The sequence below is a fragment of the Gracilinanus agilis genome, chromosome 1, assembly GCF_016433145.1.
Source record: "Gracilinanus agilis isolate LMUSP501 chromosome 1, AgileGrace, whole genome shotgun sequence".
In the NCBI taxonomy this organism is placed as follows: Eukaryota; Metazoa; Chordata; class Mammalia; order Didelphimorphia; family Didelphidae; genus Gracilinanus; species Gracilinanus agilis.
Window position 1 is genome coordinate 93,794,490 of NC_058130.1, and position 27,966 is coordinate 93,822,455.

General features: G+C 47.2%; 1 protein-coding gene across 2 annotated transcripts in view; it reads left to right on the top strand.

The window, feature by feature from the left end:
- The first annotated feature begins 16,518 nt into the window (after positions 1–16,518).
- The window catches only part of KLHL40 (kelch like family member 40), a 12,774-nt gene continuing 1,326 nt past the window's right edge, over positions 16,519–27,966 (top strand). Inside the window, exons 1-5 of one of the 2 annotated variants that reach the window (XM_044656973.1) lie at positions 16,519–18,003; positions 20,190–20,350; positions 23,110–23,217; positions 24,356–24,541; positions 25,140–25,286. In XM_044656973.1, the coding sequence (XP_044512908.1) occupies positions 16,816–18,003; positions 20,190–20,350; positions 23,110–23,217; positions 24,356–24,541; positions 25,140–25,286 (1,790 nt within the window). In that variant the 5' untranslated portion in view covers positions 16,519–16,815. The other variant, XM_044656972.1, reaches the window with a different exon arrangement.

The window sequence follows — 27,966 nt, forward strand, 5'->3', positions numbered from 1 at the left end:
GAGGGTCTGCATCTCTGTGCCCACCCAAGGTTGTCTTTAGTGTCTATGTGTGGGATCGAGGAGAGGGTGTATGGGATGGAGTGTGTGGGATGGTATGTATATGTGTGTGGCCATGCTTATGTGTGTCTGTTTGTCTTTGGGTACCTCTATCTCTGGGTGTGCATCTAAGAGGGAAACGTATGGCTGGGGGACTGCCTGTTTGTGTTTTGGTGTCTATATGTGTCTGGGGGGTCAAGACCTCAGGACAAGCACTAGATTCACTTTGATTAAGGGTGGGGACGGAGGGGCCAAGCCCCATCAGTTTTGCCAAAATGCCATTTCTCCTTTCTTTCCCCATCCTGCCTCCTCCTGCCTGCTGGCCTTGGGGCACACAAGTATAGGGAGAGGGAGCCCAGACCACAAGAGAACAAGTCTGTAGGGATTTGGGGGCCAGGTAGGGAAACTGAGTAGTAGCTGTTTGGTCATACTTTGGGAAAGAAAATTGGTGCCAAAGGGATGCACATAGCCCTCCTCTTCACTCCAAGGGGATCAGCCTCAAAGCAGCCATTGGCAGAAGGCAGTGGGGTTCATTATGTCTTCCAGCCATCACCCTCCTCCTCTGACCTCCTTTAGCAGTCTCTAGGGGCCTCCTCCCCTAGGGACTGATAGGATGAGTAGTGGGACCTGTGTTCCTTTTTTTCACAGGGAGAGTAGGTGTGGGGCAGTGGGAGCCAAACTCAGCCAGCCACCAGATTTCTGCACTAGTTCATGGACTAGTGAGGAGGATACTCTCAGCTGGGGGAGGTTAGGAAGATGGGGAGGCATCCCCCAGGAATTAACAAAGCTTGGGGCATCCGAACCATCCCATACTCTTGCCTGTCAGAGAGTAGGGGCAGGGGCGAGTGAGGACTTTTCACAAACTGGAGGAATCACAACCTGCTGGGGAGGGAATTGGTTCTCAAAGTGCCTTACAGTTTAGAAGGAGGAGGAGGCTGGTACCTTGGGGTAGGGATGCCAAGTCTTCTGAGGGAACTTGAGGTCAGTCAACCAAAGAAGCCCCTGAGGGGCCACTGGTCATTCTCCAAATGCAGTCCCAATCCCCAAAGGTTGGAAGGAGGGAATCTACATTGGTTTGAGGGATGGATTAGCTGCTTCCTCCTTTGGCTCCATGGGCAGCACCCCAGAAACCTGAGCCAACAGCTCTCTTCTCTTCCCTCTAGGCGCTCCCTCACCCCCTGCATTGGAAGAAATGTCTTAGACCAAGTTTTGGTCAGTAAAAAGTTAGAATTTCTTCAGGAGTAGGAGTAGGGAAATAATGGGCCCTTTATTTCTGGGTCTCTAGGTGCTACAAATACATTTTTTTTTTTTTTGCTGGGGGGAAGATAGAGCCAAGAGGCTGGCATGTTGGGGGCCTGCCCTCTGGATGGCTAAAGTGTTAACAGGGAGCCCCACCCACTCTAGGATTTCTCCCAACCCCCTCCAGCTGGCTCTCAGGCCTGGAGCCCTAGAGAGCTCAGCTGCCTCATGCTCTTTCTGTTGGTGGGCTGGAGGGCAGCACAGTGAAAGCTGCTTGGTCTTGGCTAGGAGGTTCATCATGGGGCTTGCAGGGGTCATCGACTTCTCCTAGTCTGCTGCTCTCCTGCTTTCTCCCCCACCAAAAAGGGAATACAGGGTGTGTTTGTTGAAGGGACATTGGGGTGAATGTATTCATTAGGGTATGTGTGTGAGCGTGTATGCATGCATGTATGTAGGGCAACAATCTGGCTGTGACAAGAGAGTAATGGGAATCTGGTTCCCCACTCCTCCAGGCTGGGCTAAGGGGCATTCACGCCCATTCTCTCTCCCTCTCCTCATGACTGGGCTGAGCCTTTGACTCCTGTGGGCTGCCTTGACTTCCCCATCCTTTCCCTCCCCTCCAGACTGCTGCAGTTGGGCTCAGGCTGGCCCAGGGCCTTCTGCACAAATTGGGACTCCAATGGGATCCCAGGCAGCCTGCCTCAACTTGGATGGAAGCGTGACCTTAGGGAGGACAGATGAGGCAATAGTCCGGCAGTGGGTTGTCTTAGTTAAGGTTGCTCCTATGCTCTTTCTAAATTGAGGCAGTTCATAAGCTAGTTCTTCCTGGTTAAGCTCCTTTTTTTTTTCATTTTGTAACTTTTTTTTTTCCATTTTTAAGATTCTTTGCACCTTAATCCCCTCCCACTGCTCTCTTCCCCCACTGATGCCAGGCACTGAGAGACAAGACCTCCTGGTTCCCATGACTATGTCAAAAATGGAGCAGGAAGATTGAGGACTTGGAAGAAAGTGCACCCTCTGCTCCCCATCTCCTGCTGGAACCCCCTTGGAAACTGGGGCCAGTCATTCGGGGAGCAGGAGCCTGAAAATGGGAACTGAAGTGGCACTGGGGGCTCGAGGGGCAGTACTGCCCAAGTATTCAATGCTCACCTGGGCAAACCTGTCCCATGCTGGGCCCCAACAACAATGGGGGCCCCTCTGCCTCTGGGAACACCAGGGCTCATGTACTATGTGACTTGAGTGGTCAGAAGGGTTGATATTCATCAAGGCAAAACAAAAACCAAAGTCAACCTCAGTGGTATGGACTGTGGCTGGCAGCCAGAGAGGTGGGAAGTAGGGGGGAAGAGATGGGGTTGTAGAAGAGCTAGATGCAAAGCACTTATTAAGGCCAGATCTGAGCTGTTGCAGCTGGTGGCCACGGGCCCATTTGACTCCACACCATGGGGAGGGCTAGTCGTGGGACCCTTAAGTGTGATAAACAATATTATTAATAATAATTAATAAACAAAGCACTTTATTCTGTATAGATGTGGGGCAACCCAGGGGGGAGTCAGAATGTTTTAAGAAGACTCATCCTGGGAAATGTGGTAGCCAGTTTTCTGTTGATTGATGGGGAATGTCTTTTTTTTTCCTAAAGAAAAACTGTAATCAATATATGATAACTCCCTCTTCCCCAGCTGCATGCTTTGTTTGGGGTGGGACAAGGGAAGATCTGCTCAGAAGCATTCTGACCTGGGTGGGGGTGGGAGGGGGTGCAGGAACCACAGCCATCCACCGTGGCATGCTCAGAGGTGAATAGGATCCTACTGATCATGTCTGGGCTCTCTTCCACTTGGGTTCTCCCATTAGTAGTTTCCTCTTGGAAATCAGGCCCTTGCCCTGAGAAGTGGGTGAAGGAGTAACTTTTGGCTCAGTGATGACACCCTCCTGCCCTGTGGAGGTGGGGGAAGGAATGTGTCTCATGCTGGAGGCTGGCCACTGTGCCCACCTAGGAGGCCCACTAGACATGTGGAAGATGTCTTCTGATGGGAATTGGATAAGAGTGGTTTGAGTGAAAAATTTGGAGAGAGATGGGGAATTGGCAACTACGTCAGATAGTCAAAGGTCTTGGGTTCAAATTCTAGCTCTATTATTTGCTACTTATATGACCTTGACTGAGAGAATCTTCAAAATTCAGCTGGGGAGAAGATGTTATTCCTAGTCCCAAGAGGAGATTGGTAGAAGACTTAGAGCTGGCTATCCTCTGCTGGGGAGGAGATTGTATTGAGAGAGGCTGGCCTATGGTTCTCAGTTTTCCACTGCCTCCCTTTCCCCTTGACTCCCAAGCAAGGACCCTCCCTGTGCCTCTTCCTCTTTTCTCCTTCCTCAGATTCCAGAGCTTCCATTGTTGGCCAAGGATGGGTTCCTCCTTCCTTTTAACTGCTCTTGAAAAATGTTATCAATGTCTTTTTCCATCTTGGTATTTCAAAGCATGGAATTCTCTAGGGAATGGGTTCACCATAACAAAACCTGTTCGTCATGTTGGATACTGACTGAAAAATGGGCTGATGTGACTTTTGGATGAGGCAGTATCCTGGGCAGCAGAGTACAGTAAATTCCTGGATTTGGTATCAGAAGAACTGAGTCAACTCTGCTGCTAACTTACTGTGTGACATTTGGTCAATCACTTCCCCTCTCTTCTCTCATTCCTTGCCTCAAAAGAGGGACTAGGTGGACTAAAGTAATTTCTAGCTGTACATCGATGGTCCTTCACCACAGCTGGTTTAGCAAGCTTTTCTTGGGAAATGGCTTCAAAACAGGAGCCCATCTTGGGCCCTCTTTGGTCCTTAGCATGCTGGGTCACATGGGGACTTTCCACCCCTTAACCTCTTTGCTCATTCACTGTTGGTTAACCACTACTCCTAACCATCAGTGGATGAATCCTACCCAGCTGCCTTGTAAGGGCTACTTTCTACCCCTAGGAGAGAGGCAGCCTGGAGAGAACTCATCAGGAGTAGCTGGGATGGGAGGATTCATGTTCTCTTAATGGAACTACTTTATCCTGAAGCTGGTCCTAATTCCCTCCATCCAGGACCTTCCCTGACTCAGAGAACTGCCTTGGTCTTCCCAATATTAAGGGCATTTCTTTTGGAGAGGGTGGGAGTCTGTCCTGCCTTTGTTCTGGTGCAGCTCCATGGTGCAACTGTCCCATTAGGGAATAAGTTCTCTGACACTCAAGGTCTTCCAACGTGGTGGATGGCTCCTTCTCTGGGATGGGATTACTGCTTAGGTTGCATCAAATGAAAGTCTGATTCTGTGGTTCCCCCCAGGGTACCAGGGTCAGTACCCAGGCTTGGGTCCAAAACAGGCATAGACACATGTATGATAGGGGAGGCACCTTCTTGAGATGCAGAGTTGAAGGCCAAGAGGCCAAAGTGGGTTGGCAGGGAAGCAGAATAAATCATAAGTTTTAAGCCCTAGACCAGGCCTTAGCAATTACATGGGTCCTATCCCCCTTATGATAAAGATGGGAAACCAGCCCAAAGAGGGTGAGTATCAAATGACAAATGGAGGAGCTGGATTTAGAACTCGGATCTTTTGACTGTAAATCCAGAAGGTCCTCAACTCTTCACTCTACTTACAAATCAGCTTACTGGGTTTTCCATCCTTCTTAAGATGATTATATATTGGGACAGCTAAGTGGCTCAGTGGATGGAGAACCAGGCCTAGAGATGAGAGGTCCTGGGTTCAAATCTGACCTCAAGACATTTCCTAGCCATGGGACCCTGGGCAAGTCATTTAACCCCAATTGCCTATCCCTTACCACTCTTCAACATTTAGTATTGATTCTAAGACAGAGGCTAAGTTTGGGAGAAAGAGTGAATATCTTCCCCAGAGTTGGAATAAATTTCAAAAAAGTCCAATGTCAAGAAACCACCAAGCAGTGGAATCTTAAGTAACTCATTCTCTTTTCTGGACCTCAACTTCCCCATCTGTGAAATGAATGGGATTGAACTAAATGAACTTTAGACCCTGTAACTGAGTACAAAGTCAAGCATTACTGTACTAAATACTGGGCTTGGTGTTAAGGGCTTAGATACAAGGCTTAGATAAGATAGAGTTCCTGGACTCCAAGAGTTACAGTTGTCTTACAACATTGATGGTAAAGAATGGGCAAGCAAGGAGGAAGACTCGCCACTGGGTCTGTGAAGATGCTAGAACTAAGGGCTACCCAGTAAGGGAAGAAGCATTGATAAGGGGGATTCTCGTTCCCAGACAGGTCCTCTCCTGTACCTGGGGTAGTCACCATGTGGATGCCCAGCGATCTCTGAGCTCCCAGTCAAGCCCTTGTGGGCCACTGCAGCTTGGGCTGAGTGCCTTGAAAAATGATGCTAAGGATGCCAGCCTGGAGGGGCAGGAAACTGTGAGCCAGAAGAAGTAGCCTTCCTTTCCCCTTGGACATTGGATGCTACTCCAGCAAATGGAAGAGTTGCTGTTTCTGGCCCCAGGTCCTAGCAGGGGCTTCCTTGGAGCTGAGACAACCAACAGATGACTTCTCTGGTATTTCCCATGACACTATCAGGAGCGCAGTTGGAGACAGGAGGCCTGGGTATGGCTCAGCTGCTTACTTTGGCCTTGGGAAAGTCCCTTCTTTTGGGGTCTCAGTTAACTTATCTAAAAAAGAAAAGGGGTTCAGAACCTTTTGTGTCATGATAAAAGCCTAAGCACCCCTAATGATGATGATGGTGTTTTTATATGGATGAAGTGAAATGCATAGGATCACAAAGGAGACATTCTATTTAAAAATCACCATCAAAATATTTAAAAACAAAATAAGGTCATGGCCCCCTGATTAAGAACCTCTGGACTCCAAGGCCCCTAAATTCCTTTTAATTTAGGACCTTTGACCTAAGGAGCTTTTCATTTAATCAGAGTGGGGAGCTGGGGGTGCCTCTTTTCCTTCCTGCTTCCTCAGGCCCAGTACTAGCTCCTTTCTCACCAGGTTTGCACACTATTAACTTGGGCAATCCAAGTTTTGTACCTTTTAGAGCTAAGTCCCCCAGGGACCCAGGTTCTTCCTCTCCCCTGTTCCCTTCCTAGGCTGGTCCTTATTTGGAAGGGAAACAAATATACATATTTTTAATACTAGAATCACTCCCTGGGTCTTGATTTCCCTCATCAGTAAGATGGAAGGTGTTAAAAGAGGTGGTCTCTGAAGTCTGGATTTTGTGATCCCTCAATTTTTATAAACTGTTGGAAGGGCCTTCCTAATTCTGATAGGCTATATGAATCAACAAGGTGATATGGCAGTCCCCCAGGTCTCATATGATCTTAGCCTCTATCCTAATGAGTTCACAGCTGTAGTTATTGGGTTCATTATGTCTTAAGAAAAATATGGGTGGCAGCAGGGTAGCTCAGTGGAGATCCTGGGTTCAAATCTAATCGCAGGTACTTAATTATCTGTGTGACCCTGGGCAAGTCACTTAACCACCCATTGCCTAGTCCTTACCACTCTTCTGTCTTGGAACCAATACTTAGTATTGATTCTAAGATGGAAGGTAAGGATATAAAGACAACAAGAAGAAGGAAATGGACAGAAACCCAGGAAAAAGTTGGGTCGAGAGTGTTTGCAGATTCTGGCCCTTCTGGTTATATGCCAATTCTTTAGTTGGTCCTCCATCTTACATTCTAGATTCAAACTTAAAGCCTGGTTACAGAGTTCCCTGGGTTTGGGGAAATTTGGGGAAGGGTTGATGCTGGGAGCCAGAGGGTGCAGACAAAAAGAGTCCAGAATTTCTGTTTTGAGCCTGTGGTACTTGTATTTTCTTCATCTTACCTGCTATCTAGAGAGAAGAGGCTGTCCACCAATAGGAGCCTGAGTGCCCTTGGGACCTGGTGGGGGGGGGCAGAGGGGAAGTTGTCAGGCTGAGTCTCCTCACCAGCGACCCTCAGAGAAGCAGGATTTCAGAGTTGGAAGGGATCTCAGTCCTCAGAGGTCATCTCTCCCACTTATGCCCAAGAAGGAATCCTCACTATGATTACCCATAATATTGTATCAAAATTAATGTTACAGTTGTACAATTGTAACTTCTGTATACAATACAAAACATACAATAGTATATAGGTTTGTAGAACACCTTAAGATTTCTTCCCGACAACCCCCAAAGGGAGCTTCTATTATTACGAAAGCGTTATTTCCTGAGCCTCAGAGGTGAAATGAGTATCAGAACCAGGATGGTTCTGTATGGTGCAGTATTCACCGCCTTCTTTCCTCACCGCTTCTCTGGAGGGTTAGGGAAGACACTCTCCACCCTCCAGGGCAAGGTTGGATCCTTGAAAAACTTTCTCCTCCTCTCCCATCAGTTGGGCCACTTGTGGCTCCAATCCTCCATGTTAAGGGACTGGTTGGGGGTAGCTGATGAGTCCCTGGACCTTTCTCCAACCCCAGGCAGCACCTGAGGGGGCTTTTGGGACCCAGCCTGGAGCCTCTCACTTTGCCCCCATCAATTCCAGTGATGAGACCAAAATTTGTGTGAAAAAAGCCTGAGGGTGAGGAGGCTTTAGTGGACTGTAAGCCTAATGTGAATCAATTTTAAAAAAGCTCCTATCCAAGGCCCCATGAAGAAGGCCAGTGCTCAGGATGTGAGCAAAGTATTGTTTTCCTGACCTGCACAGAACACAGTTTGTATTCGGCTCTGAGCATCCCATTTTAGGAAGAATAGGCAATGCTGGGATCTAGCCAGAGGAGGGTACCAGGGAGTAGAGGGGACTAGAAATCATGCCATGGGAGGACCAGTGAAAGAAACAGTGATGCTTAGCATGGAAAAGAGGCTAGGCAGGGCAGGAGAGCTCATTTCAAGTATTTTGAGGGTTATCGCCTGAAGAAGAGATTAGACCTCTTCTCTTGGGTGGTAGAGATCTAGGAGCAACAAAGGGCAGAAATTGGAAAGAGACATTTCTGGAAGGAAAGAGCTTCCTAATGTCATGAGCTATACAAAACACAAATGGAATGAATGAGATGTCTAGGAAGGTGGCGGGTTCTCCAATGCTGGAGGGTTCTAGGCAGAGGGCAGAGAGAGGAGATGCCCTCTGAGGGAGATCCCTTCCAGAGCAAAGATTCTGTGACTGATTCTAGGTCTCTGTGCCTCTGCTCTTCCCCCACCCTCCTTCATCCATTTCTTCTGGTGTCCAATGAGCACATGGATATACCTAATGTAACCACACTTTGGCAGTGTGGTTCAGTGAAGCATGGAAACATACCTGGCTAAAGCAAGCAAGTAGGGCTGGATCTCTAGGCACTAGACCCCTCCAAGAGACCAGAGCCTCGGACTTGTATTGCCCAATGCTGACTGTCTAGAGCCCCTTGCAAAAGAGACCACAGATGTGCGATTGAGGCAGAGGAAAGAAGAATAAATTCTTTTGTATGAAATCCTGGACTTTATTACAGCTCATTTTCTTCCTTGAGGCTTCTGGGATTCCTCACCTGTTTTGTTTTTTTCTTGAATGTGGTGGTGGTGGTGGTAGCATCAGTGGTGTAATAAAAGGACTTCATCTGTTTTCTATTTGGAATGGCTTGTGGGTGGGGTGGGTGGAGGTAGGGCAGTGGAGAACTGGTGAAAGTGAGCCTTCCCTCATAATGAGTATCAGGACAGGCAAGGTACCCAGGGCATAGCACACTCAGATGGTGAGAGCTTAGGGTGGAGAAGAAACACTTTAATTGATTTTTTGTAAACGTGTCCTGAATTTTGGGAAATTCTGCTCTCCATGGTCCTTAGGAACATGAGCTCCATTTCTAGACCCCTTTATGGTTTGCAACACATTCTCCACATCTTGTGAGTATGAGGATCATCATTCATTTTACAGACAGACTGGGAAAGAGACTCGACCAAGACTAAATGAATATTGGAACCAGAGGATGGCCTCCCAAACCTCTGAAATCATTGCTCCATGCCAAAGCTAAATGGTGCAGGAACTAGAGAGCTGGGCTTGGGGTCAAGAAGACATGAATAGGGCAGCTAGGTAGATCAAGGGATAGAGAGCCAGATTTAGACATGGGAAGTCCAGATTTAGAGATGGGAAGATCAAATCTGGCCTCAGACAATTCCTAGCTCTGTGACCCTAGGCAAGTCACTTAACCTCAATTTCCTAGCCTTAGAACTTTTACTCAATATCAAGTTTAAGCCAGAAAGTGAGGATTGGTGGCTCAGTGGATTGAGTCAGGCCTAGAAATGAGAGATCCTGGGTTCAAATCTGACATCTGATATTCTTAGCTGTGTGACCCTGGGCAACTCACTTAATTCCCATCACCTAGCCCTTACCACTCTCCTGCTCTTGGAACCAACACACAGTATTGGCTTTAAGACAGAAAGTAAGATTAAAGAGAAAAAAAAGCATGGGCTAAAAAAAAAAGGATGAACTCAAGTCCTGTCATAGTCACTAGTTATGTGTCCCTGAGAAAGTCAATTAATCTGTCTCAGCCTTAGTTTCCCCAAATATAAAATATTGAACTTGATGGTTCTTTCCTTTAATCTCATGAGAAGCACATGCGGTGGGAGAACCTTCTGTTTACTATGCTTTATTATGATGTTAGTGTGTGTACATTTTTTTTAACATTTAAAAAAATTACTGCCCTCTACTGCCTGGGCTGACAAGACCTCTAATTTCCATTGTCATGACCTTTTAAAGTTTGCAAAATGCTTTCCTCACCACAGTTTTAGGAGGAAGGTCATGAATTTGTTATGTACTCCATTTATAGTTAGGAAAACTGAGTAAGAGCAAGCAGAAAGACAATGTAGTACCATGGGAAAGTAAACTGGGGTTGGCATCAGGGCTCTGCCATTTTATTCCCTGTATGGCCTTGGACATGTTTTATTCTAGGTCTCAATTTCCCCTTTTGAAAAATGGGAATAAGAATTCTTGAGGGCAGTGAAATGGCTTAGTGGGTAGAGTGCCAGCCCTAGAGTCAGGAAGACCTGAATTGGACTAGTTGTGTGGCCCTAAGCAAGTCACTTAAACCTGTTTGCCTCATTAAAAAGAGAGAGAGAAAAAAACATTTTTGAACTTACAAGCAGATGAAAAGTTTAGACTAGATTGCTTCTGAAGTTCCTTTTGGTTCTAAATCTATGATTCTAAGCGATAGAATCAGGACTCTGACTTGTCTCCTGACTCCTAAGTTCTATACTCCTTCTGCTATGCTATATTGCCAAAAGAATTCACCAGCTGGCATTTGTTTTATGACTACTCAAATTATTTGTGTCCCAGTGAGTTTGAGTCCCAAACTCAAAGCTTTGAGTGAAGGGTCCCTTCCATCAGGGGGTGCAGTTTTCCACCCTTTTCTATGATCCACAAGGACCGAGTCCTGTTCCTAATGAGTCTGAACAGGTGTGTGCATTTGAAACAGACCCATCACATGTCAGAGCTGTAAGCCCTGACGGCTGCCTGCTCCCAACCCTTTATTTGACAGATGAGGAACCTGAAGCCCATGGAGAAGAAATAAGATGTAACTGGGGAGTGGAATGAGAGCTAGGTTTGGAGTCAGAGAATCTCAGTCTGAATTCCCAGGTCTTCTGTAACTCACTACCCCTGTGAACTTGGACAAATCATTACCCACTTTTCAAGACCCCAGTTTCCTCCTTTGTGACACGTCCAGAATTCTCTCTACCCAGCTGCCAGAATAATCATCCATAAGTTCAACTTTTCCTGTTTAAGAAACTTTTAGTGGCTCCCTATTGCTCCTAGTAGGTAGATAGATGGCACAGGGGATAGAATACCTGTCCTGGAATCAGGAAGACACCTTCCTGAGTTCAAATCTGGCTTCAGACACTTACCAGCTATCTGACCCTGGGCAAGTCAATTAACCCTTTTGGCCTCTGTTTTCTCATCTGTAAAATGAGTTAGAGAAGGAAATGGTGAACCACTCCAGTATCTTTGCCAAGAAAATTCCAAATGGGATCATGAAGAGTTCATCACAATTGAACAACAATTGTACCTAGCATAAAATACAAAATTCTCAAGTTGGCATTTAAATCTCCTCTAAATCTGGCTCCAGGAAAGCTTTCCAGATTTACTTCATTTTATTCCCCTTCATGCATTCTATATTCTAGTCAAAGTGGACTACTTGCTGTTCTCCAAGCTTGGTATTCCAACTCCTGCCTCCACGCCTTTATCATGCTTGGAAAGCATTCTCTCCCAGCCTCAACCTCTTAGCTTCATTAAGGCCCAGATTACGTACTAACACCTATGGGAAGCCTTTCCTGATTCCCCTTAGTTGTGGTTTTTACCCTCCTCAAATTATCATGTATATATACTTAATCAGTTAACGTTGTCTGTGTCCAGTAGAATGTAAGCTGTTTGAAGGCAGGGAATATTTGGCGTTGTTTTGGTTTTTTCCTCCCCTTTTATCCCTAGTGCTTAACATACTTCCTGGCATATAGAAAACCTGAGTTTGACTAGCTGTGTGATCCTGAGCAAGTCACTTAATAAATGCTTGTTGGATAGGAAGAAGGGAATGGAGAAATGAAGGATGGAAGGAAGAGAGTGTGGAAAGGACGGAAGAAGGAAGGGAGGAGGGAGTAAGGAAAGAAGGAGAGAAGAAAGGGATAAAGGAAGAGAAGGAGGAAGAAAGGGAAGAATGAAAGAAGAAAGGAGGGAGGATGGAATGAAGAAAGGAAAGAAGGCAGGAAGGAGGAGGGAAAGAAGGAAGGAATAGAGGGAGGAATGAAGGATAGAAGGAAGGGAGGAATGAAAGAAGGAAGGAGGGAGGAAGGAAGAGAGGAAGGAGGAAAGGAAGGAAGGAAAGAAAGAGGAAGAGAGGAAGTAGGAAGAAAGGGAGGAATGAGGGAGGATGGAATGAAGGCTGGAATAAAGGGTAGAAGGAAAGAAGGAGGGAAGGTGAAAGGGAGGAAAGACTGGGGAAAGGATGAAGGTAGAGAAGAAGGGAAGAAGAAAGGAAGAGCAAAGAGAGGAAAGAGGGAGGATGGAATAAAGGAAGGAAGGAGGAATGGAGGAAGAAAGGGAAGAATGAAAGAAGGAAGGAAGGAGGGAAGAAAGGAGGAAGAAAGAAAGATAGGAATGAAGGAAGAAAAGAAAGAAGAAAGGAAGGAAATAAGCATTTATTAAGCACCTACTATGTGTGAGGCATGGAGCTAAGTGCTTTGCAGATATCTCATTCGATCCTCACAACCACCCTAGGTAGTAAATGCTATTATCTCCATTTTATTGTTGGAGAAACTGAGGTAGACAGAGGTTAAATGATTTGCCCAAGATCACACAGCTGATAAGTGTCTGAGACTAGATCTGAATCAGGTCTTTCTGATTCCTGAATTCTCTCCACTCTGCTACCTCACTGGCAGGAAATGTGCTCAACAATTCAATCCAAATGAACAAAGGTCTACTGAACATCCCTTGCTATGAAAAATGACCAAATAATAAACAGCATAGAAAGAACCCTGTGCTGAAATCTCAAGAGACTTGGGATCAAATCCTACTTTTGCTACTTGTAGCTATGAGCTTAAGGACAAATATTTTCCCTTTTCTGAGCCTCTGTTAATTCATCTGCAAAATGGGGGTGATAATCTTCTCTTCTTACCTCTTAGAGGTTTGTTTGTTTATTTTTTAATGAAAGTACTTTGTAAACTTTATAGTATCAGGGAAACTCTGACTGCTTTTAATATGACTCAATCCCTGCCCTCAGAAATCCATAGTCTAGTGGACAAATCCCATAGGACTCAATAGTAATGCTAGGCTGAAAGATGCTTCAAGGCTTACAGGTGTCTCAAGGGAAGCACAAAGCCCTAGCAAAGTGATTGTTTGTTTTTTTGAACCATTACCTTCTGTCTTAGAATCAATGCTAAGTCTCCCTTCCAAGGCAGAATTGCAGTAAGGGCTAGTAGGGCAATGGAAGTTAAGTGACTTGCCCAGGGTCACATGGCTAGGAAGTACCTGAGGTCAAATTTGAAACCAGGACTTCCTGTGGCTCTCTATTGACTGAGTCACCTAGCTGCCCCCTCAACAAAAATTTTGAGATGGAAAATATTTTCATTTACTGCAGCTTATGAAAAACTATGAAGACACAGAGGGGCATCGATAAAGAGCAGGCTGAAAAAAATCACAGGTGCTGGAAATGGTTTAGGTTTTGCAAAGCTTTTGTATAGGATCATTTATTCTGAAGATATAGCAAGAACAGAAGCGGCGCACATTCCTCCTCAGACAGCTGAGAATGGAGTGCACTCTCTTTATACTGCCTCAGTCTCTAGGGAAAATAGGTTTGGACAGTATAGTTTTTTCCTTCCTTTCTTCCCTGCCTTCTTGCTTCCCTTTCTTTCTTTCTCTCTTTCCCTCCCTCCCTCCATCCTTCTCTGTCTCTCTCTCTGTCTCTCCCCCCCCCCTCTCTCTCTCCATGGTGCTACCTAGCTGCCCCTGACAATGTAGTTTCTACACTCTGGCTGGGTGCCCAAGGTTGTTCTTTGAGGGTACTGATGCTGCTCTCGCTGCAAAGCTCAGTGCAGACTTAACTTCCAGGCTCTCAGATACCTCCATGGCTTGCTTTTTTACTTTTGCAACTCAGTTTCCTAGTTTCTAACCCTCTGGAGAATAGTCAGCTAGTAAAGAAAGAGATCGTCCTGTCAACGTGGTTCTAGTTTCCACATCCATTCCACATCATTCCACATTGGTGGCCATAAGCCTTTTAAATTTAATTCAACAGGGGGCAACTAGGTGGCTCAGTGGATTGAGAGCTGTACCTGGAGATAGGAGGTCCTGGATTCAAATCTGGCCTCAGATACTTCCTAGCTGTATAATTAGTGTGCCTAACTGGTGGGAATCACAGCAAGAAGGGCCAGCTAGTGATAGAGAGAGGCATAGATCTATGTTTTGGGGGTGGCATAAAGGAAAAAACCTAGATGGAGAAACTGAAGACTGTGGTTTGAGTGTTGGCCTTGTCACTGTCACTTCTGGGTCCCTGGGAAAATGCCTTTCCCCTGCTGGACCCCAGTGTTCTCCTCCATAAAATGAGTGGGTTGGGCTGGGGGGTTTCTATGACTCCTTCTTTTCTACATCAGACATTCTGTAATTCTATGATTCTGGTTCAGTGACCCATGGAACAAGCTGAGCAGGAATGGCTCCGGGTTCCCTCAGGTGATGCCAAGGAAAGGAAGGGATGGTGATTCAGCTCGGGCCCCTCCTCCCCCCAGGCCAATGGGTAAACAAATGAGTCAAAGAGTGACACACAATGTGGGGCTGCGGTGAGTGGTTTGGGATCACAGCTTTTCAGATGGGCTAAATTTAACTCTCAGCTGTAGGCCCTGTCACTTCTGGGACAAGCTAATCTTGGATTTCTGGGCCCTGGAGATGGAAGCCAGCGGAGGAAGAGCCTGGGCATTGGGCCCTGAGGGAGACCCTCTGGGGAGTGTGGGAGAAAGAGCGGTGGCCCACAGACTCCTTGGGTCCACACATGTGGCTGCTGGCATAGAAATCTTTATGGGGCAGCCAGGTGGCCCAGTGGATAGAGCCCTGGTCTTGGAGTCAGGAGGTCCTGAGTTCAAATCAGGCCTTAGATACCTACTAGCTGGGCAAGGTACTATGACCTTTGTTTGCCTCCGTTTCCTTATCTGTAAAATGAGGATCAGAGTAGCACCCACCTCCTAGGATTGGATCAAACATGTTAATACTTGTAAAGTGCTTGGCACATAGTAGGTGTTTAATAAATGCTTGTTAAAAAAAAATAGACTTGAGACAGCGAGGTAGCACAGTGGACAGAGTGCCAGGCCTGGAGACAGGAGGTCCTGGGTTCAAATCTAGTCTCAGACACTTCCTGGCTGTGTGACTTAACCCCCCTTGCCTAGCCCTTACCCCTCTTCTGCCTCAATTGATGCTCAGTATTGATTCTAGGAAAGTAAGGATTTTTAAAAAATGGAATGATGACAGCAGCTTGAAGGGTTTCTATGACCGAGTTCGCAGGTCTTGCTCTCCTTAGACTGGAGCTTCCCAAAGGACAAGGCTGTTTCTCCCTCCTCAGGGCCAGGCCTCCTTGAAAACGAGACTCTCCCTTCTCCCTAATTCAAAGAGCTTGTCCACAGTGACCCCAGATCCCCCGTAGGAAGTGGGGAGCAATATGTTCTCCCCTGGTCCCGGCAAAGAGTACAGAGAAAGAAGCACGGTGTCACAGGAAGGGAATTGAATTCAGGGCCCTGAGGACTTGGGTTTGAATCCCAGCTTAGCCAGTTTTACTCCCTGTGTGACCTCAGCCAAGTGACTTCTTCCAGGCCTCCATTTCCTCACGTGTAAAGTGAGGGGGCCGGACCAGAATGCCACTCAGGTCCCTTTGAGCCCAAAATGGTTCACCTTAGGAGAGCAGGTCAAAGGAGAGCGTTCTCCGGGTCGAGGAGCACAAAGCCACTCTTTTTCCTTCTAGAATGGGGAAATGAATATCCGTTGATGGGTCCTGACACTGGACGCCTTGCTTTGGGCCCAGGTGACCCCTGGCCTGGGCTCTCTCTTCTCCATGCCTGGAGGAGCCGCCTAGATGGAGCATCGTGTCCAGGAAGCAGTGCTGACCCCTTCGGGTCCCTCCTCCATCCCCAAGGAGAGAATCCAGAGTTGGACAGAAGCCAGTTGCCACAGAGCTGGCAGGCCCCAGGAGGCCACACCCGGTGACCAAGTATCCAGGGATTCAGGCCACAGCTGTTCCCTCGGCCCTAGGAGAGGGTCCAGAGGGCAGGCCCTTCCCCCATCCAGGCCCCTTTCAGGTTCTTTGCAGGATCTCCCCACAGAAAGGCTCTCCATCTGTTCCTCAAGGGTGACCTGTTCTCAGGAAACACGGACCACGGCCCCCAAGAGCCTTCAAGCAGAGCCAGAGGAGAAATGGAGCCTAGCCACGTCCGGCGCTCAATTTAGAAATGAGGCAGTTTTTGCTTCATCCCAAAATGGCGTCACCGCTCTGGCCTGAGGTCTGGGTGGGGGAGGGGGTTCCTGCCGCTGCTCTGGGCTTCAGGCCCCCCAGTCCCGGGGACTGACTCACTGTGGACTGACTCAGGCCCAGAGGCTCCAGGGACCTGGGCTGGGGAGGGGGTAAGAGGAGGAGGGGAAGCCCAGCTGTCTTGTCCCCCCACCCCACCCCCAGCCATCCCTCTGCCCCACTCATCATCATACCCAAGGCCGATCAGCTTACGAGGGAGCCTCAGCCCAGATTCCACCCAGTCCCTGCTATATATATCTGTCTCAGCCAAGCCCGACACCGAGGCACCCAGACCAGTGGACCGGCCGTCAGACGGACAGATGGGGGGTTCTGTCCTCGGGGTTCTTGTGGCTCTCTGAAAGCAGAGGGATCTCTTCCCGGTTCATTGGATTGTTGACTCAGGAGTGAAGAGGGAGCTTGGAAATCCTCCCGCAGTCCAATCGCCTTCCTTGACAGAGCAGAAAATCAAGGCTCCAAGAAGGGAAGGGGCTTGGCTAAGGTCACTCAGATAATCAGTGGGAGCTCCAAATCCGGTGGGTCCAAAGCGAAGGGGGAACTTGCCATCCTGACCCTGTTCCTTACCTTCTGGACCTGAGGAGAAGACCACCATGGCCCAGAGTTTGGACCAACTAGAAGAACAGAGACTCTACCAGCAGACCCTCCTTCAAGATGGTCTGAAGGACATGCTAGACCATGGCAAGTTCTTGGACTGTGTTGTCAAGGTGAAGGACCAGGAGTTCCCATGCCACCGGCTGGTTCTAGCTGCCTGTAGCCCATACTTCCGGGCCATGTTCCTCAAGGACTCAGAAGGGATCCAGGAGATCAGCCTGGAGGAGGTGTCTCCAGAAGTGATGGCCAAGGTCCTAAACTACCTCTACACTTCGGAGATTGATCTCAATGAGGACAACGTTCAGGACCTTTTCGCAGCAGCCAATCTTTTCCAGATTCCGTCCATTTTCACCATCTGTGTTTCCTTCTTGCAGAAGCGGCTTTGCCTCGCCAATTGCCTGGCAGTCTTCCGTCTTGGCCTCATGCTGGACTGTGCACGACTGGCCGTGGCTGCCCGTGACTTCATCTGTGACCGCTTCCCTCTTATTTCCCGTGACCAAGATTTCTACGGCCTCTCTGCCAATGAGCTCATCGCCGTCATCTCTAGCGATAGCCTCAACGTGGAGAAGGAAGAGATGGTCTTCGAGGCTGTGATGAAGTGGGCCAGCACTGGGGATGACCAGGAGGCCCGGCTGCAGGCCCTGCCCACTGTCTTTGAGAGCGTTCGTTTCCGTCTCCTGCCTCGGGACTACCTCGAGAGCCGAGTGGAAAAGCACCCGCTGGTGCGGGCCCGGCCCGAGCTCCTCCGCAAGATTCAGATGGTCAAGGATTCCCATGAAGGGAAGATGACCATCCTAAAGAGGAAGAAGAAGAAAGAAGAGATCTCTGGGAAGGAAAGATCTGGGATGGTCAATGGAGTAGATGCAGGAGGGCCATCTGGGAAAGTGAAAAATGCTGGAGAGAAGGAAGCAGAAGAAACTGATGATGGAGACACTATCATCCCTGGGATCCTTAACGACACCATGCGCTTTGGGATGTTCCTCCAGGATCTAATCTTCATGATAAGTGACACTGGGGCCGTGGCCTATGACCCTGGGACCAACGAATGCTACTTTGCTTCCCTGTCCACTCAGATTCCCAAGAACCACGTCAGCCTCGTGACCAAAGAGAACCAGATCTTTGTGGCTGGAGGCCTTTTCTACAATGAAGACAACAAGGAGGACCCCATGAGTTCTTACTTCCTACAGGTATCTGCTGGGGTTGGGGAATAGCAATACTATAGCTGAAGACTGGACTAGATAGCTTCTAAGGAGCTAGAAGAGACCTGAGAGGCCATCTAGTCCAACCCCCTCATTTTAGAGAGGAGGAAACTGAGGCTTGGAGAGTGAAAGAGAGTTGCCCACCAATGCTGGGATTCTTGCCACTTTGTAAGATAATCGGCGTGAATAATTCTCTCATGTTTAGAAAAGATCAGAATTAGAGAAACTTGGTGGACAGGGGACTAGTTAGGAAGCTGTTAAATTGCCAGCCTGTAGTCTTTCTGAACTGGAAGCGATGCAGATGAAAGTATATGTTTTTCAATTGATTATTTGGGTTTCTGTTTTGGGGTTTTGGTTTTATAAGATTACTCACTTACAAAAATGAACAATATGAACTGGAAGGGATCTCTGAGGACTCTCTAAGCAAATAGAGAACCCCTCTAAACAACTGAAAAGAGTACTGGGTCTGAAGACTGGTTCTGCCACTTTCTAGACGTGTGACCTTGGGCAAATCCCCTTTCTTCTCTGCTCCTAGATTTCTTCATTTGTAAAAGGAGAGGAATGGAGCTGATGATCTTGAAGGTCTCATCTAGTTCTAAATTCTATGAATGGGATGGACAACTAGGTGGCTCAGTAGATAGAGAGCCAGGCCTAGCGATGGGAGGACCTGGGTTCAAATTTGACCTCAGACACTTCTTAGATCAGTGACCCTGAGGAAGTTACTTAATCCCATTGGCTAGCCTTTACTGCTCTTCTGTCTTGGAACTAACACTCAGAATCAATTCTAAAACAGAAGGTAGATTTTAAAAAATCAAAACAAATTCTATGAGCAGGGATCTAGTCTTAGCCTTGAAGACTTCCAGCGATGTGGAGTTTATCACAGCAATCCATTCTGTTTTGAGGCAGCACTGACTATTGGAGGCAGCTAGGTAGAATAGTGGATAGAGTGCTAGGTTTGGAGTCAGAAAGGCCAGATTTCAAATCCAGCCTCAGATGGAGTGTGAGTGGGGCAAATTACTGACTTAACCTCTATTTGCCTCAGTTTACTGAGGAATGAGGATAATAATAGTCCCCACCTCCCCAGGGGATTGTGAAGATCAAATAATGTAAAGTATAGCACCTGGCACATAGTAAGTGCTATATAAATGTTAGCTATTATTATTAGAAAGTTTTCCCCTATATTGAGCTGAAATCTTACCTTTTACCCATTACTTCAGTCCCAGCCCTCTGGGGCTAAGTAACCCAAATCTAATCTCTCCATCCATAATACAGTCCTTCATATACTTGTATTAGCTCACACTTAAGGGAATAAAGTCTGGCTAAAGGTGGTAGCAGGTCCCTAAGGTAAGGGCTCTTGACCTCAGGTTATCAATTGAAGCTCCCAAAATCAGGATCCTTAGTCTGTGGCAGCTACCAAAAAAAGTCTCTTCTTCTTCTGTATATTTTCCCTGAGTTCCTTATCTGTTCAGCCCTCTCCTCTTCAAACAGGAGCTTCAAATAGTCTTTTTCCCCCACCAGGAGTGGCTTCTGGCAGCTGTTTTCCATTTTAGAGGGGCTTAGAGGGGCAGGGATGGTGGGGATGGCCCCAGGATCCTCCCATTCCTACTAGGAAGAGAATGAAGTTTGTCTTTAGAACTAAAAATGTGGCCCAAGTTTGGGGTTCAGTGAGTGGAGGACAGGAATTTTTTTTCTTTTTCTTTTTTTTAAACCCTTAACTTCTGTGTATTGGCTCCTTGGTGGAAGAGTGGTAAGGCTGGGCAATGGAGGTCAAGTGACTTGCCCAGGATCACACAGCTGGGAAGTGTCTGAGATCAAATTTGAACCTAGGACCTCCCGTCTCTAGGCCTGACTCTCAATCCACTGAGCTACCCAGCTGCCCAGAGGACAGGAATTTTCAATGAGAATCTCAAAGGACAGAATAGTCCTGCTTAGATCCTCTGTCCTAGTCAGACTCTATTTGGAGCTCGAGGTGCCATATATTGGAAAAGATATTGACAAGATGGAGTGAGACCAGAGGAGAGTGATCAGGATGGTGAAAGACTGGAGAAGAAATCTTTTAAGGACCTGGCCATGTTTAGAGTAGAAGAGTGTTGGGGAGGGGAAAAGCTGGGTGGGAATATGATCTTTGTCTCTAAGTCAAGCCTCACCTTCACTTTCTGCTTCATCCCCTCTAGTTTGATCACCTGGATTCTGAGTGGATGGGCATGCCACCCTTACCTTCCCCACGTTGCCTGTTTGGCTTGGGAGAGGCTGAAAATTCCATCTTCGTTGTGGGTGGCAAAGAACTCAAGGAGGGAGAGCAGAGCCTGGACTCAGTGATGTGCTATGACCGGCTGTAAGGAGGTCTTGGGGGAAGGGCAGGGGGAGAAGAAGAGTTATAGTAATGGAAACCACAGGTCACTTCTTTCTAGAAATTCAAGATATGCAATGCCCTTTCCTCATCCAAACCTGGGGAGGAAGGTTATTGTAAGAATTGTTATCCCCATTTTATAATAAGAAAATAGAGTTGGCCAGTCAGATGGTCAGTCAATAAGCATTCAGGTGTTTACTTGGTGTCCATCCTCACTTTTTTCTTGCCACTGTACTTGAATGACTCTAGAAGAGAGAGTGAGGCTGACCACTTTGTGCCTCACTTAAATTACCTGGTGCCTGTCATTGGGCCTCTTGGAAAATAAAGGACAGATGACAATAATAATTCTGTCCCGGGCACTTGTGATAGGCTCTGGGGCTATAAAGAAAAACAAAAACACTGTCTTTGTCCACAAAACGTTCAATCACAAATGGGGGTGGCAAAAGAGGGAAGACAAATGCAAATAACTTCCACATCCAAGATATCTAGAGAGTAGTTAGCAAAGGAGATTGAAGAAGAGCAGTCAGAAAGAAGAAAAACCAGGGGAGAACAACATCAAAAAACAACAACCTGGAGAGGATGATATAGTGATATATAGTGTTCAAGGTCGAGGAGCAATCAAGGATGCGTGTTTTAAAAAGACTTGGATTTGGCAATTAAGAGATCATTCATAACTCTGGAGAGAGGAGTCTCAGTTGAATGATGAGGTCAGATACCATACCACAGAAGATTTAGAAACAAATGAGAGAAATGAGATGATTTGCCTAAAGCAAATCTAAGCCATTAGAATTCTGAGCCATTAGAAGGCCAAACCAGAAATAAAAATAAAGGTTTAAGGGCAACTAGGTAGCTCAGAGGAGAGAGTGCCAGGCCTGGAGTTGGGAGAACCTGGGTTCAAATTTGATCTCAGACACCTCTTAGCTGTGTGACCCTGGGCAAGTCACAATCCCAATTGCCCTTGTCATTCTCCTGTCTTAGAATTGATAATAAGACAGAAGGCAAGGATTTGAAAAAGAAAGGAAGTGTTCATCTTAGAGGAGAAAAGACATAAGGGAGTGTGATCAGTGTCTTTAGATAAGTTGAAAATTGTTATAGAGAAGAGAGAACTAGAACTGTTCTGTGTGGCCCCATAGGGTTAAGGTTAGAATTGATGGAGTTAGGGTTGGGTTGAGGGTAATGTATTGATCAGGGGAGGAGAAGGTCAGATAGGTGGTTTCCTGTTGGAACCTTTTGTAGATGGCCTTCATGGAGGACTTGTTCTCTCCAAATTTATCCCTCCTAGCCAAGTCTCTGGTGATAAGACCCTCCATACTCAGCAGCCTGAGGACTAGGCCTTCCCTGGGCCCAGAACCAAAGCCTTTATAGCTCGGTAGGACCTACCCAAGTTTGGGGTCCATTGCTATAGCTTTGAAAAGTCCAGAGTTGCCCAGACTATGCCAGAAGATCTTTGAAACCAAGTCCATGGGAATCACTACTTTGCTAAGTAATGGTGCCCCCTTCTGTTCCCCAACCCAAAAGAAGGTAAGAGAAGGCAACAGGAGACCCCCCAAATACAAATGATCGAGGACGGTTTTTCTGGAATAAAATCCCCTATAGTTACAAGGAGGCAAACCTAGTCCTTAACATTTTGCAGCAAACCGGTGACTTCCTTCTCTGGCCTAGGTACAGGTGGAATCACCCCAGACTAAGAAAGTACTGGGCTAAGACCACACCCACACCCACTTTTATCCATCCCTCAGGCCAGAAAATAGGGGCAAAACTGATGGACTCTGGGCAGGTAGGTGGCTCAGTAGATAGAGTACCTGGCTTGGAGGTCCTAAGTTCAAATGTGGCCTCAGACACTGGTATATGACCCTGGACAAGTCACTTAACCCCAATTGTCTAGTCCTTCCTGCTCTTCTGCCTTGGAACTGATTCTTGGTATTGATTCTAAGACAGAAAATAAAGACAAAAAAAGACTGCTGGACTCTGGCCCCAAGGAGCTCACAGTCTGGACTCCTACTTGGGCCAGGATAGGGGCAGGCAATGGAGGAATAGGTGGAGAACAGCAGACATGGTTCTTACATCTCAGAAAGAAAGAACTGCAAAGCCTGGGGGGAAGAAGGTGATTTAGAGACTGGGATGGGAGTCAGGGCCAGGATTCCACAGAAAGCAGTCTGAGAACAAGAAAGGACACTGGAGAAACCAGGGCTGGACATTGGCAGCAGCCTTCATGGCGGGGAGAGATCAGGGTGGATTTGAGGCTGGGGCACAGACTTTCCTGTTAGAGGTGGGGCTGAACTTGGTCCTTGAAGGATGGAGAAGACATAGAAAGCCAGAGAAGAAGAAGAGTCTTCCAGGTTTGGGGGGACTACAAAGGCCTGATTCAGCCTGGCTTAGGAAGGGATGAGGAGATCAGCGCGGCTGGAGAGACTGCTGCAGGACAGTGCCCTGGAACGACCCAAGGGCTCGGAGTCAGGCCAGTGACATTTGTCCTGCTCTGGACTAGCCGTGTGACCTTGGGCAAGTCTAAGCTTCAGTTTCCTCAGCTGTAAAATGGGAATAATAGTAATCTTTGCACTTTGTAGCACGTAGAATGGTTGTGAGGAAAGCCTAACATCTCACAGGAAGTGGAACTGGGTTTTGTAGGGAGAGGGAGGAAGAGAGATTTCTGAGATGCTGGGCTGTGCTGAGATACTGGACAAGCAGTTAAAGAGCTGCCCCTGAGCCTTTCTCCTCTCCTCATCTTCCTTTTTCTCCTCTAGGTCGTTTAAATGGGGGGAATCGGACCCGCTGCCCTACGTGGTGTATGGCCATGCTGTGGTGTCTTACATGGACCTCATCTATGTCATCGGGGGCAAAGGAAGTGACCGGTAAGAGCTGAGGCTACAGCTTCCAAGAGAAGCAAGAGTGGTCAATGCCCAGGATGGGCTGCCCTGAGCACCTCTGGGCCTTCTCTCCAGAGAGGGGGTGGGTGTTCCCCATCTCCCTGGGGGCTGGGAGAAGTGGGGGAAGGGCTAGGTGCTGAGCCCCTACATCTAACTCTGGGCTAAGAGGCGTAAGACAAAGGAGAGGCCAGGAAAAGGAACCCATCCTGTGGGGTGGGATCCTTAAGCGCCCAAGCAGCTGAGGGGGGCCTTGCTTCTCCTGACTCAGCTCCAACCCAGAGACACCAGCCTGGGGAGGTCTCGGGCAGGAAAACCAGCCTCAGCAGGCTAGAAAGAGGAGACACAGAGGTTTCCAAGGCCGTCTTGCTGTCTGGCTTCCTAACGACTCAGACCCTGTTTCCGTCAGATGTGTTGCTTTCTCGTTTCCATTAGGCCCACTGCCTGGTCTCCATTAGACTTCCTGCCTGATTTCTGGAGGCCCATCTGCCGACTTCCCCCCAGGTTTTTAGCTTCTAGGGCAGACTCTCTCTTGTAAGAGCCCCAGAGGCCCTTGGGAATCCCTTCCAGTCTGATGCTCCTCTCCCATGGTAGGGACTCCATTACGCCCAGTTTAACACATTATAAAGAGCATTTATTAAGCACCAAACCCTATGCTGGGCCTGGGGCCCGCCTAGAGCTCACAGTCTAGTAGGTAGGAGGAAGAGATACCAATAAAGGTAATTATAAACATAATAGTCCAAGGCAAGAAAAGGCAACTGGGAGAGGTCTGAGAAACAGGGTCCTTATCAGTCAGGGGAACCAAGGAGGGACATTTGATGGCACTCCAGAGCACGTGTTTAGCCTACATCATATTACCTGCCCCCTCAGGAAGGGGAGAGGATATAGGAGGGATATAGGATATAGCTCCCCACCCGTCAGAAAATGATTGAAAATTGCATCTACACACAAATAAAATAAAGAAAAATGGTGAGTTGGGAATTCAACACTCGAAGAGGAGCAGACAGGCATTTCTGGACACAAGGTCTAACCTGAGCACAGTCCTCTCGGCAGAAAAGCTCAAAGGTCAGAGAATTGTCCAGGATGACGCCTGCCTGGTGGCTCAGGTGCCCCATCTCTCCCGCAGGAAGTGCCTGAATAAGACTTACGTCTACGACCCTAAGAAGTTTGAGTGGAAAGAGCTGGCGCCTATGCAGAACGCCCGATCCCTCTTTGGGGCCACCATCCATGACGGCAAGATCTACGTGGTGGCCGGAGTCACGAACACGGGGCTGACCAGCTCATCGGAAGTGTACAACATAGCGGATAATAAGTATGGCCCCACCGGCAGCCCAGGAGACAAAGGGGGAGGCATCTCAAGCAAACCCGAAACTCTGTCTCCTCTCCTCCACCCCATTCCCCCCAACCCCCATGCAGTGGGATTTGCGACAGCTGTTATCTCTGGGCCTCTGGGGGAGTCCTTAGGCAAAGTTCTCCCAAGGGTTAGGACTGCTCTTCCGGAGCGTAGGATTCTGGGTTGGAGACCCCAGCGATTGGTGGCGTCCCGTGACGTCAGTGGGTGGCTTCCTGTCTAACCCTTAAAATAGGGTCAAGCACTTCCTTTGGCCATTGGGCTGGTGCCTGGGGCATCCTGGGATATCAGGCGGGGACTAATCTTTTGCCCCCCCCCCCCTTGGCGCTATTCCTCTTTTTAGGAGACAGAGTAGCATAGAAGGAAAATGTGGAATTAGAGCCCCTGAGATGGAATCCTCGTTTTGCTAGGATATGTAACTCTTGGTATGATCCTTGGAACATCCTTTCCTCTCTTTGCACCTCAGTTTCCCCATCTGAAAAATAAGAGGGCTGGAAAAGATAACGCCCAGAGTCCCTTTCAGCTCTAAAGTAAATCATCTCCACGCTTCCTCTGTTAGGTGGGAGCCGTTTTTGGCCTTTCCCCAGGAACGCAGCTCACTGAGCCTCGTTAGCTTGGCTGGGACCCTCTACTCCATTGGGGGCTTTGCTACCCTGGAAACTGAGTCAGGAGAGCTGGTGCCTACGGAGCTTAATGACATATGGAGGTAAGATGGGCTGGCTGGGGCCACGAGAGATCCAGGAAGGCTCCAAACGTCGCGTCCCCTGGGGCTGGGCGGACAGAACGGGCTGAGCATAAACTTCAATCGAAGCCAGCCTCTTCCTGGCACCGAGTGGGGCGGGCAGCTGGAAGGGAAGTCCCTTTCTTCACACATTCAGTGATAGTCATTCCTAGAATGTCAGTCGAATGGGACCTTAGACCATGGAATAAAGAATGTTGGAATGGGGAGGAACCTTAGAACATAAAATGTCAGAACTGGCTTAAATATAGAACCTCAGAACTGGGAAGGATGTTAGAATAAAGATCACAGAATGTCAGTGCTGGAAAGAACCTAAAAATGCAGAATGGCAGAGATGGAAAGGATCGGAGGACATGATTTATTTAGAAACATGAGTGGTTTAGTACATAGAGACCCAGGTCTGGAGTTGGGGGGTTTGGGTTTAAATATGGCCTCAGACATGGCCCAGCTGTGTGACCCTGGGCAAGTCACTTAACTTTGATTGCCTAGTCCTTTCTCTTCTGCCTTAGAGTTGTCACTAAGGCAGAAAGTAAAGGTTAAACAAACAAACAATTTTTATGCTCTACTATGTGCCAGTGACTGTGCTAGACTCTGAGGATACAGAGAAATGCAAAAGCCAGTCCAGGCTTTCAGGTAGCTCACAATTAAATAGGAGAGACAACATTCAAAAAACAAGATAAAAAGTAGCTTGGTGTAGAGGATAACTTTGAAATAATCAACAGAAGGCAGGCAGGCAATGAAGAGAAATTGGGGACAGCTGGGTAGCTCAGTGGATTGAGAGCCAGGCCTAGAGACGGGAGGTCCTAGGTTCAAATGTGGCCTCAGACACTTCCCAGCTGTGTGACCCTGGGCAAGTCACTTGACCCCCATTGCCTAGCCCTTACCACTCTTCTCACAATAACCCTGGGATATAAGAGATACTATTATTCCCATTTTATAGGTGAAGAAATAGGCAGACAGAGATTAAAGGAATTGTCCGGGGTCACACAGCTAGTGTCTCGGGCTGAATTTGAACTCGAGTCTTCCAGATTCCAGGTTCAGGGCTCTAGCCACGATATATACCACTTTGCTGGCTATTGTGGGTGTAAATCAGGATTTTTTGCATCATCAACTTAGCTTAAAGTGGAATATAAAGAAAATAGCCCTGGCTGAAAACTCAGGAGATTTGGGTTTGGATCTCAGCTTGGTCAATGACTCTGTGGGTGACTCTGGACAAGCCTCTTCCCTTCTCTGGGCCTCAGTGTCCTACTCTGTAAAATAAGACAGTTCACCTAGATGATGTCTGAACTTGACCTGAGGGGATATCTGGTGGGCAAAGCGGGTACCCGTGTATGTGATGTAGCATATAGATGTAGGGCTCTGTGGGTTCGAATCTCACATCTGATACCTAGTAGCTCAGGGACCCTAGGATCAGTCACAACTTCTCTTAGCTTCAGTTTCCTCATCTGTAAAATGGAGCTAATAACATCCCCTACTTCACAGGGTTCTTGTAAGGGTCAAACATAAACTTTAAAGTTTGTAATAAATTTAAAAATAAATATAAAAAGTAAAGTTTATAAATAGCTGTTCTTTGAAAAAAAAGATCCTCCCCCAATGTTTAAAATCTAGCCATTAGGACACCATTTCATTGGCCCTTTGAGGTTACCTTAATCTTACAGAGTAATTCAAGTAATATTTAAGTCATTATCTTTAATATTTAATATATTGATATTATTATGGAATTAATATAAAATACTTAATGTAATTCTTTAGCAATCGAATCTTTAATTCAAGTAAAGAATAAAATTAGTCTCTAAGCTGTCATCAACCATGACTTTGTTTATAGCTACAACAACCAGGGGAAGTAAGTATAGGTCTTTTTCTTCTTCTTCTTACCTATCAGTATAGGTCTTATTATATCTGTTTTCTGATAAGGAAGACAAGACTCAGAGAGATCTTGTCCCTGCCCCTGGTTACACAGCTAGGATTTGGTCTTCGGCCTTCCTGACGCTATCCTGCCTTTTCTAGGCAGTTCCCTTTCTTTTATCTTGCAGGGTATCTTCTTTAGTTCTTTAGAAGTAGTCTAAGAAAAGTTAATAATAAAAAAATCCAAACTTAGAAAACATAAAGTAGGAGATGATTATTGCTATACAAGATAATATGGCGCCTGGAGGGTAACAAAGGGCTGGAGACAAAGCCACATGAGGAGGGAAGGAAATGGGTTGGTTTTTTGAGCTTGGAAAGAGGTCTTGGGGAGCCATTGCTGGCTCCAAGCATTTGAGGTGCTCATGTGTGGATGAAGGATTTGATGTGCTCTCCTTGGCTTTTAGAGAGTGGAACTAGGAGCAATGTAAGAGGGGAAATCCAAGCTTAATGCCAAGAAAAATCTCCTTCCAATTAGAGGTAGGCCCAAGTGGAATGGGCCTCCCTAAGGGGTAGTAGGTTCTCCCTCCAAGCCATTGCTTGATGACTACTTGCATAGAGGGCATTCTTTTTCAGGTACAGATTGGACCAGATGGGAACCAAGGTCTTTTCCAATTCTGAGGTCCTATGATTCTACTGAATGCTCTTCTTCTTCTCTTCTGTCCTCTCCTGTCCTCCTTTCTCTTCTTTTCTTTTCTTTTCTTTTCTTTTCTTTTCTTTTCTTTTCTTTTCTTTTCTTTTCTTT